General features: G+C 34.4%; 3 protein-coding genes across 10 annotated transcripts; 1 reads left to right on the forward strand and 2 right to left on the reverse strand.

The window, feature by feature from the left end:
* Window positions 1-973: 973 nt before the first annotated feature.
* LOC7453902 (peroxisomal membrane protein 11A) lies at window positions 974-2,567 on the reverse strand. The gene is made up of 2 exons (XM_024594956.2): window positions 1,565-2,567; window positions 974-1,147 (listed from the first exon to the last, which is right to left on the reverse strand). The coding sequence occupies exon 1, from the start codon at window positions 2,540-2,542 to the stop codon at window positions 1,586-1,588; it is 957 nt and encodes a 318-aa protein (XP_024450724.2). The 5' UTR covers window positions 2,543-2,567; the 3' UTR covers window positions 974-1,147; window positions 1,565-1,585.
* Window positions 2,568-6,925: 4,358 nt separating this feature from the next.
* Window positions 6,926-12,538, forward strand: LOC7483779 (lysophospholipid acyltransferase LPEAT1). Of its 7 annotated transcripts, none has more exons than XM_024595998.2 (9): window positions 6,932-7,976; window positions 8,216-8,335; window positions 8,502-8,539; window positions 8,701-8,765; window positions 9,331-9,399; window positions 10,734-10,867; window positions 11,331-11,471; window positions 11,690-11,753; window positions 12,156-12,538. In XM_024595998.2, the coding sequence occupies exons 1-9, from the start codon at window positions 7,350-7,352 to the stop codon at window positions 12,164-12,166; spliced, it is 1,269 nt and encodes a 422-aa protein (XP_024451766.1). In that variant the 5' UTR covers window positions 6,932-7,349; the 3' UTR covers window positions 12,167-12,538. The 7 variants fall into 7 exon arrangements, with proteins under 7 accessions (XP_052306351.1, XP_024451767.1, XP_024451766.1 ...); XM_052450393.1 differs by having other exon boundaries at window positions 6,940-7,886; XM_052450391.1 differs by lacking the exon at window positions 12,156-12,538 and having other exon boundaries at window positions 6,926-7,976; window positions 10,737-10,867; window positions 11,690-12,086.
* A 428-nt stretch (window positions 12,539-12,966) lies between these two features.
* On the reverse strand, window positions 12,967-16,938 carry LOC7453903 (deSI-like protein At4g17486). 2 transcript variants are annotated; one of them, XM_024596000.2, is made up of 4 exons: window positions 16,450-16,938; window positions 14,869-15,125; window positions 14,306-14,593; window positions 12,967-13,548 (listed from the first exon to the last, which is right to left on the reverse strand). In XM_024596000.2, exons 2-4 carry the CDS (start codon window positions 15,077-15,079, stop codon window positions 13,307-13,309), a joined length of 741 nt encoding a protein of 246 aa, XP_024451768.1. In that variant the 5' UTR covers window positions 15,080-15,125; window positions 16,450-16,938; the 3' UTR covers window positions 12,967-13,306. The 2 variants fall into 2 exon arrangements, with proteins under 2 accessions (XP_024451768.1, XP_006386525.1); XM_006386463.3 differs by having other exon boundaries at window positions 16,404-16,936.
* Window positions 16,939-18,471: the final 1,533 nt, after the last annotated feature.

The following is an 18,471-nucleotide window of genomic DNA, read 5'->3' on the forward strand; positions in this document are numbered from 1 at the left end:
GCGTGTGTTTGTTTTTCCTTGTTCTGGTGCAATTCCAAGTGTATACAGAGCTGTTATGTAAGATAGAACCCTCAAAAAGAGCAAAATCCACGTCCATGTTGAAGCACATGCCCACACTACAAACATAAGTTGTCTAGTCGAGACATTTGCATGTAAGTGAGCCCAACATTCCCAATCCAAAATCTTGTTCGTTTTATTGTTACTACCAGCTATTGCTTCATCTGAAAGGCATGCATGCTTCTTCTTCTTCTTCTTCTTCTTCTTCTTCTCTTTCGTGCGCGCGCGCTTAATTTATGAATACATGTTAAGAGTTGCTTGTCGTGATCCCTGTGGAGCAGTTTCAAAATTGACTTCTCTGGTTTCTTCTTCTTCTTCTTCTTCTTCTTCTTCTTGATATGCCATTGAGAGATTAAATTAACCTTACTGCTTACAGGTGTATGAAGAATCTCAATCTCGTTATTGATTGTCTTGATTCTGTTATTGGGAGGAATGTGGTGCATAAACTGGAGGAAAACAGCCAGAGATTTGATTTCACTTCTTAACCAGAGCGAGAAAACGAAAAGGATAAAGACTTGCCATTGAGTTGATTACAGTGGGAAGCCAGAGATATATCTCCAAGAAAAATTCTCTGCAATAATCGTATGGGTCGAACTCAGGTGGGCTGAAACTTTTCCGAGTTTAAGCAGGAGCACCTGATTTCGATGCCAGGCATTGAAATCTCTCATGGCTTCTTATATCTGCCAGTTGTTCCCTTCTCCTTTTTGAACTTGTGAAGGATGCAATTACTACACAAAATTCTTTTATATTTCTCATTTTTTTAACCTTAACGAATGGTTTCCTAGTACTAGAACTTGTGACGGGATTTTGCTTTGTTTTTCATCTCTCTTCTTCTGTTTCTTCTGCTCAGGGTTCGTTTCTTTTGATAAATCTTCGATGGGTGCATACTTTATCTGTTAAATTTGTTGACAAATAATTGGCAAACTTTACACCGCCTTTAGATATTGAAATGAAATTTGATGTTGTGACATTCGGTTTGAACAATTTCCGGCCATCACCCTTAGAGGGGAGCAGATGCTATTGCAATTGCTACCAATTGTTTATCACTTTGGCCGGAATAACAGTTGAATAGAAGAGAGGTACCCGAGGGCTGACAGAAGCCATGAGTAGTGAGAAGCATTCTAGCATGTTTTGGTCACATAATACAAGAAGAAGTGCAAGTCTAGGAGCATATTTTTTATTGTTATTTTTCCATCCTAATACCAAGGCCTTCAAGCAAAAAAAATTCTTTTCTATCATTGCATAAATCTCTAAGAAACCCAAATGTTACTCTTGCAGCTGCAAATCTTCCTGCACATCAGGTAATTAATGGTATACTGAATGGATCATAAGGCTCCATTGTTACGGTCTGATTTTATTACTCAGATACCACATCTCCTATTCCAAGACTTCTCTCGTATTTCATTTTGAAATCCATAGATTACTTTCACATCTTCTTCCAACAACAATAAACATCAAATTCAATATAATTTAGAATCAAGATAAAACGAATTCCTTAACAGCATACCTTCCGCGGCAATTGTCAATCTCAGCAAGAGACCCAATTCTTACGAGTACTAATCAGAGCAGATAAAAGCCCTGCACAAGACATGAAAAGCGGCCCTGAAAATCGCCCTCTGCCGTCACGGATATCAGCCAAGGCCATTAACCCATCAGCAAAATCCTGCACAATAGATAATTTCTTCATCAACTTCTTCTCTCTCAGCTTCCACAATCTCCTCTCTCCCTCTTGACACCCAACTCCTCTCGTGACAGTAACTCCAATGCTCGATTCCAGACACACCTCGTCTTCACTCAATTTCTTCAAATCTCTAAATTTCAAAGAAATACTCCCAATATACCCAACAAACTCCGCCCACGCACTAACTTTTCCTAAACTTTTGGAGTGTTTGCTATCAATCAAACCCGATTTAGCCAACCAAACAAACTGCTCAACAAAATAATACAAACCCTCACCTCCATATGCAATGATTGAGAGTATGGTTTCTTGTTTTGTATCAAAAGGAGAGTCCCTCAAGGCGTTCACATCTTGAACAAATTTCCCAAGTCGAAATGCCTTGCGACTGAGGCCAACACTTGACTCGAAACTCTTGAGTCGTTTAGTTAAGATTAAGGTTTCCGGGAGGAGGGATGAAGCTAAGATGATCTTGGTTGCGTAACGTGAGATCTTGAGGAGCTTGTCAACCCCATCTCGTTTTGCAAGGTAAACCTCTAAATGATTCAAAAAGTCTCTTTGTCTCGGTTTATTGGGGGTTTGATTGGAATTTTGTGGAGTTGGTGAAGGCCTGGGATCCATGGTAATGGTGATGCGAGACAGGAATTTCTTTGTCAGTGGAAATCTGTCGCGAGAGAGAATTGAGAAGAGGGGGAATCGCTGGCGCTTGCTTACCTGCCCCTCCTTTGTCTCGTCTGCTTGCTTATTGTTTTGCTTCCCACTATATAAATGAAACAGATTTTGGATTGATAGTGCATATGTGTAGTCCATCTACTCATGAAAAATACTAATGTCGTCTTTCATACCTTTTTTTTTTCGATCTACCATTACTTTTTGACTACCGAAATCACATTAAAAAAAAAAAAAACCTAAACCTGAGGGGAAGGGAAAATTATTCTACACATAACTCATGTTACTATTCATTATGAATAGAGTAATTACTATTTTATCCTTTCTGAAAAAATCAATTGCCATATTTTGGCTCATTAGTCATTAAAGATTTGATTAAGGATATGATTGTTTTTTTAATTTTTTAATCGTAATAAAATCGCTAAAATACCTTTCCGGACAAAAATCTTAGAATGGCAAACAAAGGCTTTGTCTTTTTACTTTTAAAATTACAACTTTACCCTTTAAAACAAAAAAATAAATAAACCTTACGTCCATGGGCTTTTTATGTTGGGTTTTTTTTACCAAGTAAATCAAGTGTAATTTATTCTTTTAATATGTATTAAATATTATTTAAATTGAAAAAGTTGTTGACACATATGACTAGAGACCAAATATATTATTTCAATGTGTCATTTGATTTGTTGGTATTTTCTCTTTCAAATGAGGTGGCGCGAGTTAACCGTGATGTGACGGTTTCTCACTAGCATGATTTCTTTCTTTTTCTTTTCCCATTTCTTCCTCTAAAAAATTCAGATTGGTCCTCTTTGTTATTGATATTTCAACTTCAATCTTTATTCTTTTGATATCTAATTTTTGTTCTTGACCCTTTTGTAAAAATTTTATTTCTTTTCAATTTTATCCTTCAATCTCAATTTGTCATGTATTGTTTTTCAATGTGGTCCTCATTTTTTTTATTTCTAATTTATTTCTTGAGTTTTTTGTTAAATTTATTTATTTTTTTAATTTCATCATTTAATTGAAAATTTATAGTTGCCCTCTAATTTATTTTTTATTTTGGTTTTTATACTTAATCTTTTAGTTGTTATTTTTTGTCATGGGAAGGAGAGAAAGAAAAAGGGAAAAAAAGGCCCACCAATGCTAAACCAGACCTCCATCAGTGACGTGTGCTGCACCAACAAGAATAGGATATGGTGTCGTTTTCAATGATAATTTTTAAATAAACCTCCCACGCGTGCCACCTTTTTTTATTTAGCCAAATGCATAATTATCCTTGAGCTGACATGATAATCACAAAAAACCATTATGAAAAAACAAAAACACACTTTGTCATGAGGTTTAATTTGTTATTTTAAGGGTACTTTTATCGTTTCATAGTGCATTTTAAATATTTATTATTTTTTTATATTTTTTCAAATACTAAATTTTCACTCAGCTTAAATTAGAAAAACAAAAAAAATTATCGTGAAAATACTAAAATATCTCTTAACACCAAGTTTAATTTAATTTTTTTTTTTGCTATCAAAGGCATTCGAGTATTTTCATTTTGCAATCTAGATAGAAAGAAAATCCTTATTTATTCCTACTCTATTGATAATGACAAATAATGAATATGAAAAAATTTCAATACCCTTGCAGACCATGTTAAGTTTTTTAGATAGAGAAAAAAAATATCATTATATTATTCTAATAAATAATTACAATGGATATGTACCTACGGTACTTTTCAATGGTGATTTAGTTCTTTTTAATATTTTCTAAGCTGCTCCAAAAATTCTATTTTATATGAACTTAAAAAAATAAAAGCGAATCATCACATGGAAAATATATATAATCATCATTTGAGCATTTTTTAAGGATGCAAATGTGAGTCTAAAAGTGGTCTTTTTCTTTAAGACCGTCTAATCGGGCTGTTAAAAACCATGTATACTGGTGGATCAAAAGCAAATACATTCCTTTTCGCAACCTTTTACCAGATAAAAGTCCTGAACTATAACTTTTAGTTTTAACTAAATTGTGCCCTCGCGCTAAAAAATTTTTAACATAAAAAAGAATACCTGAAAATGATAATGTTTTTAAAGCAATAAAAAAAATTAGTATTTTGATTATTGTTTTGACCGAGTTTAATAAACTCAATTAATTTAATAATATAAATATAAAAAAACCAACAAAAAAACAACAACAATAATAATAGAGAAAAATAAACTCTTAACAATATTGTGAAAAGATTGCCTCTAGATATTTTTAAAAGATTTTAATGATCTTATTTGATAATAAAGTAAAAAAAAAATTGAGAATAAGATAAACTCATAAATAAAAAAATAAGCAAAACTTGAAACTAAATTACCTGCAAATCAAATGTTGAATGACGAATTGAAAAAAAATCAATTTTAAAAGAGAATAAAAACTCAAGTTAGCATGTTAAAATGTATGGCTCGATTGTGAGGAAGGGATAACCCTGTACAAAAGAATTCGAACAAAACAGTGAAATCAACTAGAAAAAAAAATCAATAAGAGAGAGTGTAAAAAAATAATCCGAGTCAACCCGAGATAAATTGAATAACATGCAACTTGGGATATGAGATCAAGATAACTATATAAAAAGAAAAGCAACAAGAATCACAAAGTTAAAGGTCTAATAACCTAAATAAAAAACCAAAGTCAAATCGGTCTAATATTTGAAACTCATAACTCGAGTCATGAGATCAAGTTAACCAATAGAAGACAACCCGAAAAAATCATGAAGTGAAATTTTCAATCAACCAAAATTGAAAAATAAAATAAATAGCAATCAAAAGAATAAGGTCTAGTATAAATCAATAAATAAAATAAAACAACAAGGGATTAAATTGAAAAATAAAATAAATCAAGAAAATGATAAAAAAAATAGCAATAAAAAGAATGAGAATCGAATTGGATATCAAAATTAAATTAAACAAAATGATGAGGGATGAAATTAAAAAAAAATCAAGAAAAGGATAGAAAAATAGCAATAAAAAGAATGAGAACCAAATTGGATACAAAAATTAAATGAAATAAAATACCGAGGGATGGAATTGAAAAAAAAAACTTCAAAAAGCATCAAAAGTAAAACAAATAGTAATCAAAGCAATGAGGATCAAAATTGATACAAATATGAAATGACAGGACACATTTTTTTTTAAGGGTTGGCAAGAAATCCGAGGCAGGAAGAGAGAAAAGAGAGAAGAAAAGAAAAAAAATCCATCAAAGCCCAACCATAGCTCCTCCGTGCACATATGCCTGACCACCAGGAAGAGAATGACGTGACGCTTCCAATACCGTCTCTGAAGGCAGTGTTTGATTGCTGGGAGGCGATGCATACACCGCTCAAAAAGCATTAACACCTCCCACATGTTAGCACATGCTACACATGAGCCAATCACTTTTTATTTTTTAATCACATTTAAATTTGTTAAAAGACTGAATTATCCTCTCGTTTAAATTGATTATAACTAAAAAAAAAACTATTAGAAAAACAAGAGAATGTATGTGGACATTAGTTTTAATTTTTTTTATTTTTAAGGTCAATCTAGTCATTACATTACATTGTGTAATCAAAGCGTAAAAAACTTAAAAACCCATAGATCCCAGTTTTATTTTTGTACTTTTAAGAGCATCTAAGTCACAACACCATGCACAAAAATGTAAAAAAGATTAATGTGTTATAATCAATATAATAATAACAAAAAAACAATGTAAAAAAACATTATTTTATGTCCTATAATAAACTCAATAATTTTTTTTTGAAGAATAAAATTATCAACTCACTATTATAATCTATAATCTATGTGGAGCAAATGAAAGTGACACGATCACTTGTGTAATTATTTTATGAATTTTGGGGCAACAAATGTTAATTAATAACATTTCTTTCCCTTCATTGTCGTGTCCATCTCACAAAAGAGAAGGTAACCATTTTTGTTTTTGTTCCTGAAGAAGCATAATCCGGTTTTAACAACCAGTGCAGTGTCATGAAATCACCTTCTTCTGAAACATTACCTCATCATCCATCATCTCACACCAGCGGCATCATATCCAAACGGTTTCCATGACGTCCTATAAAGGCATGAAAGCTAGATGAACATCGGAATATCAGAAAACAGCAAGAAGACGGTCTGTTCCCATGCAAACGTCTGCAAACCGAACTCCGGCCAGGAGCCGCTACTTGACGTGAAGTGAACTAGACGTTGTCTTCGCTTTTTTGAAACGAGAGTTGGACTTCACCTATTTTGTTCTCCAAGGATTGGAACAGCAACAGGAAGAGGTGAGTTCGTTAGGACTGAAGCTTATCTCTATGATCAAGATAGAATGTTTCCGCTGATACAGTAACCCCTCATAGGACCTTGTGCAAGCGGTTCGGTAAGAATGAAGAAATTTCGAACAAAAGGATCAGAACTCGCTGGTAAGAAAAGAGAGAAAAACAAATTTCCTTCATTTTTTTTTTGTTTTTTTAATTCCTCATGGAAGTATGATCCGGTTCTAATAACCATTGCAGTTTCATGAAATCACCTTCTATGTACTATTCAAAGTAACCCCTTTTTTTTTTTTAATTTATTCTTAAAACCAATATATCAAAACGATAGAAAAATTACAACACTTCTTTTAAATAAATTATAAAAAGAAGAATTAAATTGATAAGAATTACTTCGTTGTTAATTATAAATAAAATTAGAAAAAGAAAAACAGGCTTTAAAAATAAATAAATATATACACAAACACCCATTGTTTTAAAAATATTTTGATGGCAAGCCGTAACGGCCACCTTCCTTCCTTTCTTTGGCGAGAGGAACCAATACCATGCCATGACAACACTCCTTTCCTTTCCTTCCATAGTCAGATCTGTTTATCCTTTCCAAACTCTATCTATCCAATTATTGTATGATTTCTAATCCTCGGTTACTCTAATTATTATCACTCTCTCTCCATCATGGAAACCGAGCTCAAATCCATGAATCCGGACCCCCCCAAACCCGAACAACCCTACACGTCTTCCCGAGACGAAGGGTCCTACTCGAAAGACGACCGTCCGCTTCTTAAATCGGAACCGAACCGAGTCAACTCAGCGACAACCGAGAAGAACATTGAGGAGCTGGAGAAAAAATTCGCTGCATTCGTCCGCAGTGACGTGTACGGTCCGATGGGACGTGGGGAGTTACCATTGGTTGAGAAAGTTCTGTCAGCAATCGCGGTGGTTACACTGTTTCCGATACGATTCGTGCTCGCATTGGTTATATTGGTGGTGTATTATGTTATTTGTAGGGTTTGTACGCTGTTTTCGGCGCCGAATCGGGATGAGGAGGAGGAGCAGGAGGATTTTGCTCATATGGGAGGGTGGAGAAGGGCGGTTATTGTTTGGTGTGGGAGGTTTTTGTCTAGATTACTGCTTTTCGTGTTAGGGTTTTATTGGATTTGTGAAAGCTATAGAGATATTGAACTGCCTAATCAAATTAAATCTTCCTCCCAGGTATATATATTTATTGCTGCTGCTGCTCTTCGTTATGTTTCGGTTTTTTTGGGAGCTAGTGTAAATAATGATTTGATAATGATTGTAGTGGTGAGTTTATTTATGCTTTGATGTTGATGTTTTTTACTTTGTTTAGATTCTGTTTCTCTTAATTTTTTTTTCATTCAAGATTAATGTCTGAGATTACTATATTAAGTAATTAATGATATGATTATGACGGTAGTGGTTTTATTTATTTATTCTTAATTCTAATTACGTTTAAATTCTGCTCTAACTGAACTCACTCTTGTTTATTTTTACCTCTCCATTTCTTAAAATCTTCTGGGCAGAATGAGGGAAAAGATCAATCTGAAGATCTGGAAAGATCAGGGGCGATAATATCAAATCATGTTTCGTATTTAGATATCTTGTACCACATGTCTGCTTCTTTTCCAAGCTTTGTTGCCAAGGTTTGTTCATGCTCTGATTCTTGTTTACTATTTAGACTTTAGTCTCTTAGAATTTACTTATGCTGGAATCTGGGGTTTAATTGACGACAGCATTTCTTGTTGTGTTATTGACACAATTCTGTTTCTCTAATTGTGATGATTTTGAACCTGGATTTTATCTCTGAAGAGATCAGTGGCTAAACTTCCTTTAGTTGGTCTCATCAGGTTAGTAAACTGCATATGAACTATGTTTATCAGAAAATTTATTTCCATTACTGTTGGTTTCCATCTGGTGTTGCTGAATGACATATCGATGTCTTTTCATGTATTATGTCATGTGGTTTGAATGGGGGAAGGTTCTGATGCCCATTGCTTATTTTTTACAGCAAGTGCCTTGGTTGTGTATATGTTCAGCGGGAGTCCAACTCATCTGACTTCAAGGGTGTTTCAGGTACATAGATTATTGATGTTTGGTGCATGGTGAAAACTAAGTGGTTAGCTACTCTCTCAGCATATATTTTTGGTTTAGTAGTGTTTAGCTTCAAGTGTTCGACTATTTTCGAAGCTCGATTAGTGTGTGCCATAGATTTCATGTTCATAGGTTTCGCAATTTTCAAGCTGCGTGGCATATTTTATCAGCCACTACTCTGACCATAATTGAGTACCTACCTGGTGATTTCAATAGAGAAATTAAGATCACCCCTAGAGAAGAAAAGCTCATGGCTGTTTTGACTGTAGAAACTCCTCACTGGATCTGGATTGGGGAAACAGAGCACCGATACTGGTTTTCATATTACATATTGTGGAATATGGGTATGCCTAAAAGTAGGCTTTTACCTTAAAGTGAATTGGATTAACTTGTTTAGTTGAGATTGATGCTGGTTTTCTATATCACATGACATGGAATATGGGCATGCGTAATACTACTGTCGCTTTTTGCTAAGTAATATAATATATTTTAACAATGAGAATGTAATTATTTGTGAAATTTCAATGACCTCCTCCACTCCTTGCAGGCGTTGTGACTAAAAGAGTCAAAGAAGCTCACGAAAATAGATCTGCTCCAATGATGATGCTTTTTCCAGGTTACTATCTACCATATCACTGTACAATATTGTGGGTCAGACTAATTTTTTTTAATGTAAAAAAAATATTTAGACGTTACTAATATTTTTTCTAGTACAATTTTTTTTTAAAATCGTGTGAGGATTGACTTAATATTACCTAGTTGACTCGGTGTGTCCAAAAACAACCTGGATGACTTGTACAAATATAATTTGACTCAAAATAAATATATATTCAAGATGAATTTTTTTATATAAATATTGAGACGACAACATATTGGATCAATTCGGGTAAACCTATCAATCCACCTGTTGAGTCATGAGACAATGATATTTCATAGAAAGAAAATCAAAATAAATTATTAAGCCTAATTTTCAATAAATCCAATTTTAAATGATGAAATAAAAATAAAAATATCAATTAGAAAAAGAGAAAAAAAACTCTAGTCAACCGATTAACTCAAGTTCATGGTCCGGGTCATAAGACTGGAATAACCTCATATAAAGTAAAAAAATTATGCAGCTCAATTTTCAATAAATCTAATGTTGAAAGATGTAATTGAAATTAAAAAATCAATTAAAAAAACAACTTAGACCAACCCGAGTTGACCCGCTAACCCCTTGACTTAAGTCATGAGACAAGAATAACCTCATAGAAAGTAAATCAAAATAAATCATGAGATTTAATTCCTAATCAATTCTTTGTCGAATGATGAATTTACGGAGAAAAATCAATAAGGAAAAAGGTGAAAAAACTCAAGTCAACTGAGTTAATTTATTAAACCCGCGATTCAGGTCATGAGACTGGGATAATCTTATAAAAATTAAATTAAAAATAATTATGGAGTCCAATTCCCAATAAACCTTCAATATTGAAATTGAAAAAAAAAATAGGTTGGAAAAAAAACACACCATAGGAATGAAAAAAAAAAATACTATACTAACAATGAATAGTGTTTTGCGAGGAAGCTAATCAAAATCCCCTCTTTTAGGTTTTTTTGTTAATGGAACTGTTAAATTCATCATTTTCTTGTGGTTTCCCCATTGTATGATTCATAAATTGCGTGATGTATTTATAATTTTTTTTATTTTACTTGAAAATAGATTTTTTTTCCTTTTCTCTAAATTGATAAGAGATTGGGTTGTTCATATATATGAGTTGAATTCAATTGTAAGGACACATATAATTAGTATTGAATCAATGGTTAAAGAACAGAACTACACTTTGTATTGCATGTTTGAATGTTGTCTTGGGTGACCACAACACTATATGCCTCCCCTATATGGTGATATAGCTTGACTATGATTTGCTCAGCTGACTAAAAGGTAATTAATCATCTTTAATCTTACTACAGAAGGCACGACAACAAATGGAGAGTTCCTTCTACCATTTAAGACAGGTGCATTCTTAGCAACAGCTCCTGTACATCCAGTGATTCTTAGGTATCCGTACCAGCGATTCAGTCTTGCCTGGGATTCAATATCTGGGGTGAGTTTTTCTTATGAAATTTTGATGAGAACTTTTTGTTTGGTGGCTTGAGTTTAGAGTTTTTGTAGAAGTCAAAACATCTACTTAAGTGCCTGGTCAACCATTAAAGAAGAGAAGCTACGAATAATTTGTGCAAGTGGACTTTGCTTGGTTTCACAGAAATGTTAGTAAATTCGAGGGTCAAGGTTTAATATCAGACAGGTCAGTTTTTTGTCTATCCAGTTATTCATGATAAAATCAATTATACTTGGAAGAAACTAGACAGCCAGGTTTATAGCCACTACAGGGTCATGTACCAAACATTTATGTGAAGTTGGATTTGAAGTTCCCTGGGTAGTCTTTCTGTTGTTTTTTCATCTATGTTTTTGCATGTGTTAGTACAGAAATGATGCTGCTAGAAAATTCAGATTTACTAATATGTTTAAATTTTTATCTAAGCTTCAGTGTGTGTTTCATTTTGCAGGCACGTCATGTTTTCTATCTTTTCTGTCAATTCATAAATCATATGGAAGCAATATGGCTTCCTGTTTACTACCCATCACAAGAAGAGAAGGATGATCCAAAGCTATATGCTAGCAATGTCCGACGGTTGATGACTTGTGAGGTATGCATTTCCCTTATATTGGATATTGAACGGTTTGAGACAATTTGATAAGCTTGTGGCAGTTTACTCTTCCATTTCTAAGGTCATACGTGCTATAGTAACTTAGAATTATGCAATCAGAAGTCATGAATGTGGTCTCATTTGAATTTTTAGAATTGTATCCCAAATTGCCATATGTACCAACAATTGTTTGATTTCTGCGTTTATTTTGGCTGCAGAGTCATTTAATAATGTCAGATATTGGACTTGCTGAGAAGCGAATATATCATGCTGCTCTGAATGGTAATAATAGCCTGCCTAATGTTTTGCATCAGAAAGACGATTGATAATTTCATGGCCTCGCTTCCAATTGATAATCTATTCTGGGTTGAGCTTTTAACATTATAATGGGTATTTGCTCATAAATAACAGTCAAAACACAAGGTGGCAATACTCAACCTTTTCGGATAAGAAAAGGTTGTTGGTATTGACTTGTAAATTCTTGCGATGGGAATTGTGGCCATTGAATACAGTTTTAAAGGTGTTGGTGAATGTTTGGCAAACAAACTAGTTTTAAGAACTTTCTGGGATTATGTAACTTGTGTTATACATGCTTTTCTCAGTGAGTTTACTGAATTCCCTGTAACCCTTGTAGATAGAACGTTGCATCTGTTAAACTGAATTATCTGTTTCCCGTTCCTGCAGGTTTGTTTTGACAATGCTAATTCGGATTCGCCCTCTGTATATTTTACTGTATGATTCTAAGATTAACAGAAAAGATTAAAAACTTGTAGGAATCACGAGCAGGATAGTATCTCGTACGTCTTCGATTGGAGATGTATTTACCTGTATTTGTAGAATTGTTGTGGAGCTGAAGTGGCGTTTACAAAGCAGGCCATTTAGTTTTGATTCCACATTTTTTTGTCTAGTAGCAAACCGGGAGTTCCATATGTTCCACATAGGGGTGGCTCATACACTACCACTGCTACTAAAAGGATCAATTAGATTTCAGAGTTCAAAATGCGTACTTGATTTGTATCTGATGAATTCAGATTTTTGTTGAGGGACGGGCAAGTTATCTTCCTTAACACTATTTTTTAGGCGCGTTAATTCTTGAACTCAGGCAATTATAGAAGTAGCATCACCTTCTATCTAGATGGTCTCTGCAAACAACCGTGGGGAAAGGGGGCCGTTAAATGGCTGTGTACGTTCATCTTGTTTTCCAATTCTCCTGAGCTTCATATTAAATAAACCAGATTACTGCAGGCAATGTTCTGAGGATTATAGTAGGAATAAAATCTGAAAAGCGTTTACTGCTGCCTGCAAATTCTCGGGCTGATTCAATTAAAGAAACACAAAGCCTGCTGCTTCAGGCTCCTTTTAGTTTCTGTCTAGGGTTCCTACACTAGGGGTACACAAAATCAAGTTTTTTTTATTTGAATCTCTAGTGGCTTGTGTTCATGATTACCCTCCTTTTTTCATTTACCTTGTACGGGAAAAAACTATCAGAAGTCACTAGCGCGCAAAATGGCAGTTGTATATACAAACTGAACGAACATTATACCAATAAATGTGCCTGCCAAAAAATGGCCATTGACATTAAAAAAAGATCAAGCACAACTCACTACTCACAAGGGTGCTCCAATGGTTATCTGGCTTCTTCTCAGACTGGGGAGAATTTAATTAGCATTTTAATGGTTTTCAACAGCAGAATAGTGCTAAAATCACCACATACAAAAACCATTCATTTGAACAAACCCACCAGTTAACCATATAGGATTTGGTCGCCAATCACTACGCATAGGTATCAATGCCTCAATGGATGCTAAAGAAACCGTTCGGGAAGTACGTAGTTTTCATCTTTCTTTTAAGGAACCATTCATAGACCTTCTCAATTCCCATGGTAAGCAGCCTTTCAACGGCGATTGTAGCAATAACGAAGATGTTGACAGCTGCTTTTGTCGCATTGAGATTGAAGACAGGCAACTAAATGCGGTTCTCAACCTTCTCCTCTCACTGTCATAAGGTTGGCCGCAGGGGTCATGTCGCACAGCAGATATTTTAAGGGACTGAGGAAGTATGCAGTTGCACGTTGAACCTAAGGGGAATTAAAGACAATCATCATATACTCTTGGGAGGCGACATAATGCAATTTAAGAATTAAAGACAGCTTTCTTTGGATCAACATAAACACTGTGAACACTTGATAGGTGAAGTCATGCAAAATAAAGATAATGCTTTCTTTGGATTCATCTCTTGTCCTTAGAATTCTTTTTTTCCTTTAGAAATACATGATTAAACTATCATTTTTGGAAAACCCTATTTCCAACAAGGGGCCTTCTAGAGTGGAAATGGACTTTTCCTGCGATCACAATTGCATAATGCATAAGCCATGTCCAGTGAAATAGTTCCAGGGTGGAGGAACATTTTTGCCAGAAACAACCAAAACCATCGACCCTCCGCCAGTCTGCCCCAAAAAAGAATGGATGCCGTAGAAATTGTTCTGCCCAGGGATGGGAAGTCTACACGTCATCTTTTTTGTGACATTTACAGTAAGGTGGGTCCCTCACAGAGGTTATCGATGCTGATGGTTGCAGGGGATGTACAGTTTGACAAAAAAAAAGGTGCACGCAGCATCTTAGGTTCTATAGTAGAAACTAAAAGACCAAAGTATATTATTGAAACTTCCTCTCTCTTTTCTCCAACTTGCAAAAACAACCAATTTATGTTCCAGCAAGGTCAAAAGTACTTTAGATTTGAAATTTTCAGTTGCATAAATCTAGATGTTTCTGTTAATGATTTCATGCAGTAATTTCTAAATCCTCTACTTGATAAATGGTTAAGTGAAAAAGTACCTATTTTCGCAAGTCGATTTACCCACTTTGGAATTGATTTCCCAGTCAGCTTGTAACATACATCCTTGCAGAAATGGTTGCAATTCTTAACAATCAAGTGATATGTATCACCATGATATCTTGCAGCATGCCGCTCCATGAATTCCCTAACCTGAATAGGATCCAGGCATGTGGTCCCGATAAAAATGGACTTCCTGAACTTGAACCCTGGACACTGCCGAGGTTCAACCTCAAAAACACCACTTGTTGGGTAGTCATGTGCTCCAAATGCATATTCTACACCATGAACTGCACAGTGGAAAGAGGGCAGTGAGAAAATATGAGATCTAAACTAACTTCAAATTGGAGAGTGGTATAAAAGAAGAAAATGCAGCAGGATAGGGCTTTAATCCATTGCTTGCATTGCAGTATTTTTATTCAACCCACAAAACATGCGCTCGTTTGGCTGGAGGTTGGTTAATGTATAGCAAGAATGATATCTGGGGCTCAATTTTTCTCATTATAGCAAAGGGCAACCTATCTTTGATGATCTGATCTCCAGACAGGAAACTAAAAAGCCTTACCTTCCACACCAGAGTGAAAGATGCCGAGGCCTGCCCAATAGGCATAGCCATTCATGGGTGTCAAGTCATACACATTGAGATAAACTGGTGTATCGCCTGGACCATAGTTTGCTGATCTTGGTTTGGGAAACAAACAAAAGCGGGTGGCTGATTTGCCTTTCAAACGAAGGGGCATGATGGATTTCCATCCATTCTTTGATCCAAATTTCATATTTCCTTAAAGTAAGACCAAAGTTCAACTAATGTTGGCCACCAAACTGCAGATACAAGAAACTATCAAGCATCAGCCCCTAGAAGAACAAAATCAACAGACTTTTTTGTAGATTAAAAACAAGCAACTGCTGTAACAATTTAAACAACAGCTTTTTCTACGAAAATAAATAAAAAACCAACTCAGAGTCAGAGTCCTGCATCTTGTGGATCGTATCCATTTCACTACAGAAATCTATTAGTTATGTCTTGTTCTCTAGTTGATCTCACTGAAACTTAAATGCAAGAGTTTTTTTTGGCTCTACAGGACATTGTTTCCCTTGTTTAGTTTTTAACTCCCCTGTTAAGCCATTATTTAAATCTCAGAAACGGTCAATAGCAAAATTAATATATTTTAGGTAATCTTTTCAAACATAATAGAATACAACATTGCAGAATCTGCAGACTTGTCAAAATCACAACAACCATCTGCAACTCCAGTTGACTGTCATCCTAAATAATTAGCAAAAATAGTAGTATATTGTTTTAGACTATCAAATTCACCATGAGAGATGATCAAAACTTTTAACAAATCTTAGTCCAACTACTTATGGCTGGCAAACCAAAGCATTTTAAGCCAAATATACAAAATTCAACTAATTAAAATACATTAACGGAGTAGTGTATTGCTAGATTCCTTTGTACCCTAGAGGTCCAGCCAGACACTACTCGTGTACTTAAATCCCTTACATGCAGCATGACTATCTTATACTCCAAAGAGTCATCACTTCAAAACAATTACATCTCCTAAGTAATTATTTTCACAGAATGGCTTTTAGGATAGAAAATGATCAATTAAGTTACATAAAATCCAGTAACTTTTAAATCCGAAATTCTAGTCATGAATTCTTCCAACAACAAAAAAAAATATTACCAAATTCATCGACAAGAGAAACTGGAATTGCAGCATTGCCTTTAGATTTTATAGTTGAAGGAAAAAATGTTACAGATCTAGTTGAAATCATAAACAGTAACAGCACAGCAATGTAACAGATCAAACAAAAACCAGTGAACCTAGAGAACAGCCAAAAACAAGATTACAAGGAATAGAATTATACAGTTCGGCTTAGTTATGAGTAAAGAATTCCAAGAACTACTTTAAAAGAGAGAACTTTGGGATCCAACAACATCTAAAATGAAGCAACAAGACAGCAAGTTCTCTTCTTTTTGAATTATTTTTCAAAGTTTCCCAGAATCAAGAAAGCCCTTAAATGAAAAGCACTTAAACAACAAAAAAAAAGAAAGAAAAAAAAAAGAAGAGGGACGGAGTTAAGAAAAGAACTCACAGATTTGTTATCAGAAAGAGTATGCATTAGAGCCCAAGAAAACCACCTTTCTAAGAAGCACCATTGAAATGGAATCCACAGTGAGTTGAGAGCAATAATTACTCCCTTAACAAGTGAAAAGGAGGGCCTATCTGATTCTGAAACACTCACTCCTCCCTGACACAAAACAACAAAAAGGCTAGAAAATATAAAAAAATAATATAGCCCCAGCACAGTATTGCAAGGTAAAAGCCAACAGTCAATTTCTCTTCCTCTCTCTCCTGCGTATCAGTGTATGCCTCTAACACTAGTAGGATAGCATCATTACCTTAGGTGCTAAATTACAAGGGAGATAAAGGATGGTGGTTATTTAGGTGAGGAGGAAAGGGAAATGGATGGATTATTCTAGCCCCATAAGATTTAGTAATGTCTCATTTTGATTCCCAATAAAATTTCGTTAACATCAGAACTGTATTTACAAAAGTTTCAATGCTACCTTTTGGCGTTTAAAAAAGAAAGTGGAATTGCTCATCATCTTTCTTTTCTTTTCTCTTCCCAAGTTATTTTATGCCATAAAATTATTAAAACCTAAAAAAAATAATACTCCAAGAATAAAGCTCGAGAAGATGACATGTCTTCTTTTTACACAGAGCCGTGTACGTGGTCCAGCTGGTAATAATTAGGCACGAATTTCTGCCACGTCTTTTATTTTACTCGTTCTCTCTTTATTCAAAATTTAAAGATGTCTTTGTTCATTTACAATATTCCAACTACTCTCAATCAATCATGCTGTCTTTGTTCACTTGTAATATTTAGTTAGAATGAGGATTTGAAGTTAAGGTATTTGTTTAGGATTTGATTTTGGAATTTAGGGTTAGTTAAGATGAGGGTTTGGGGTTAAAGTATTGTTTAGAATTTGATTTTAAAATTTGGATGCGAGAGTCGCATTATTTTTAATTTTTATGTTTTCCAATTTAAACATATATAAATTATTATTTTATGAATATTTTAAGTGAACAATGCTATTTTTTTTAATAAAAAAATCATGAATTAATAGCAAATTACATTGCAATACGTTGATCATTGTGCCACAGCTTATGGATGTATTCAAGTTAATTTCTCAAACTATTTCTGGAGAAAAAGTTAAAAGAAATAAAGATCTGGATTAAACATTTAATTAAACTCTCTCTAATTTTGAATAGAAAATCGACCACATAAAGGAAACAAAATAAAAAATAAAATCAAGAATACTAAAATGTGGACATCAGTATACCCAACCAAGAAATTTCAGTCTTAATCATCTAGGTGGTGGTCTAGTGGTAAGAACTTGGGATCAAGAGGTTTGTTTCCTCTGTGGTCTCAGGTTCGAGCCCTATGGTTGCTTATATGATGGTCACTGAAGCTTTACATGGTCGTTAACTTCAGGGCCCGTGGGATTAGTCGAGGTGCGTGCAAGCTGGTCCGGACACCCACGTTAAACTAAAAAAAATAATAATTTCAGTGCACCTAAATATCAAAAAAACAAAACAAAAGGAAAAGTTAAATCCTGATAAAGACAGGAGACAGAATCCCAATTCTGCGCACGGGTGCAATAAAGTTTTTGACTGACAGTAAGTAGAGGAGAAGTAAGATGTTCACGGAGAACATGAGCCACTATTTCAAAATCTCAACAGCTAAAATATTTTTGTTTTAAAAATAATTTTAAAAAAATAAAATATTATTATTTTAATATATTCTCAAATAAAAAATACTTTAAAAACAATATTTATAATAATTCACTGCACTGTAGGGTTTGTAAGTTGGCATGTGTTTTCCTAAAATGGGTCGGCTGATCACGAGCAGCAAGACATCTTTTTGAGATGATGTTTCCTACAACTCAAGGATGCAATAAACGAATAGTTCAGGCAAGTTTGAAATATTTTGCAGAAATATCCACACACGTTATATCAAGTCTAGGAATCTAGAGAGATGATGGGCCCTGGCATTCCCACCAAAATCTCAGGGCACGAAGTGATTAAAGATAGATATCAAATTTTATCATTGAATCCTTCCTTATCATGTGAGCAAGCTCTGTTTATCCACTCAAAGT

Source organism: Populus trichocarpa, chromosome 2 (genome assembly GCF_000002775.5).
Source record: "Populus trichocarpa isolate Nisqually-1 chromosome 2, P.trichocarpa_v4.1, whole genome shotgun sequence".
In the NCBI taxonomy this organism is placed as follows: Eukaryota; Viridiplantae; Streptophyta; class Magnoliopsida; order Malpighiales; family Salicaceae; genus Populus; species Populus trichocarpa.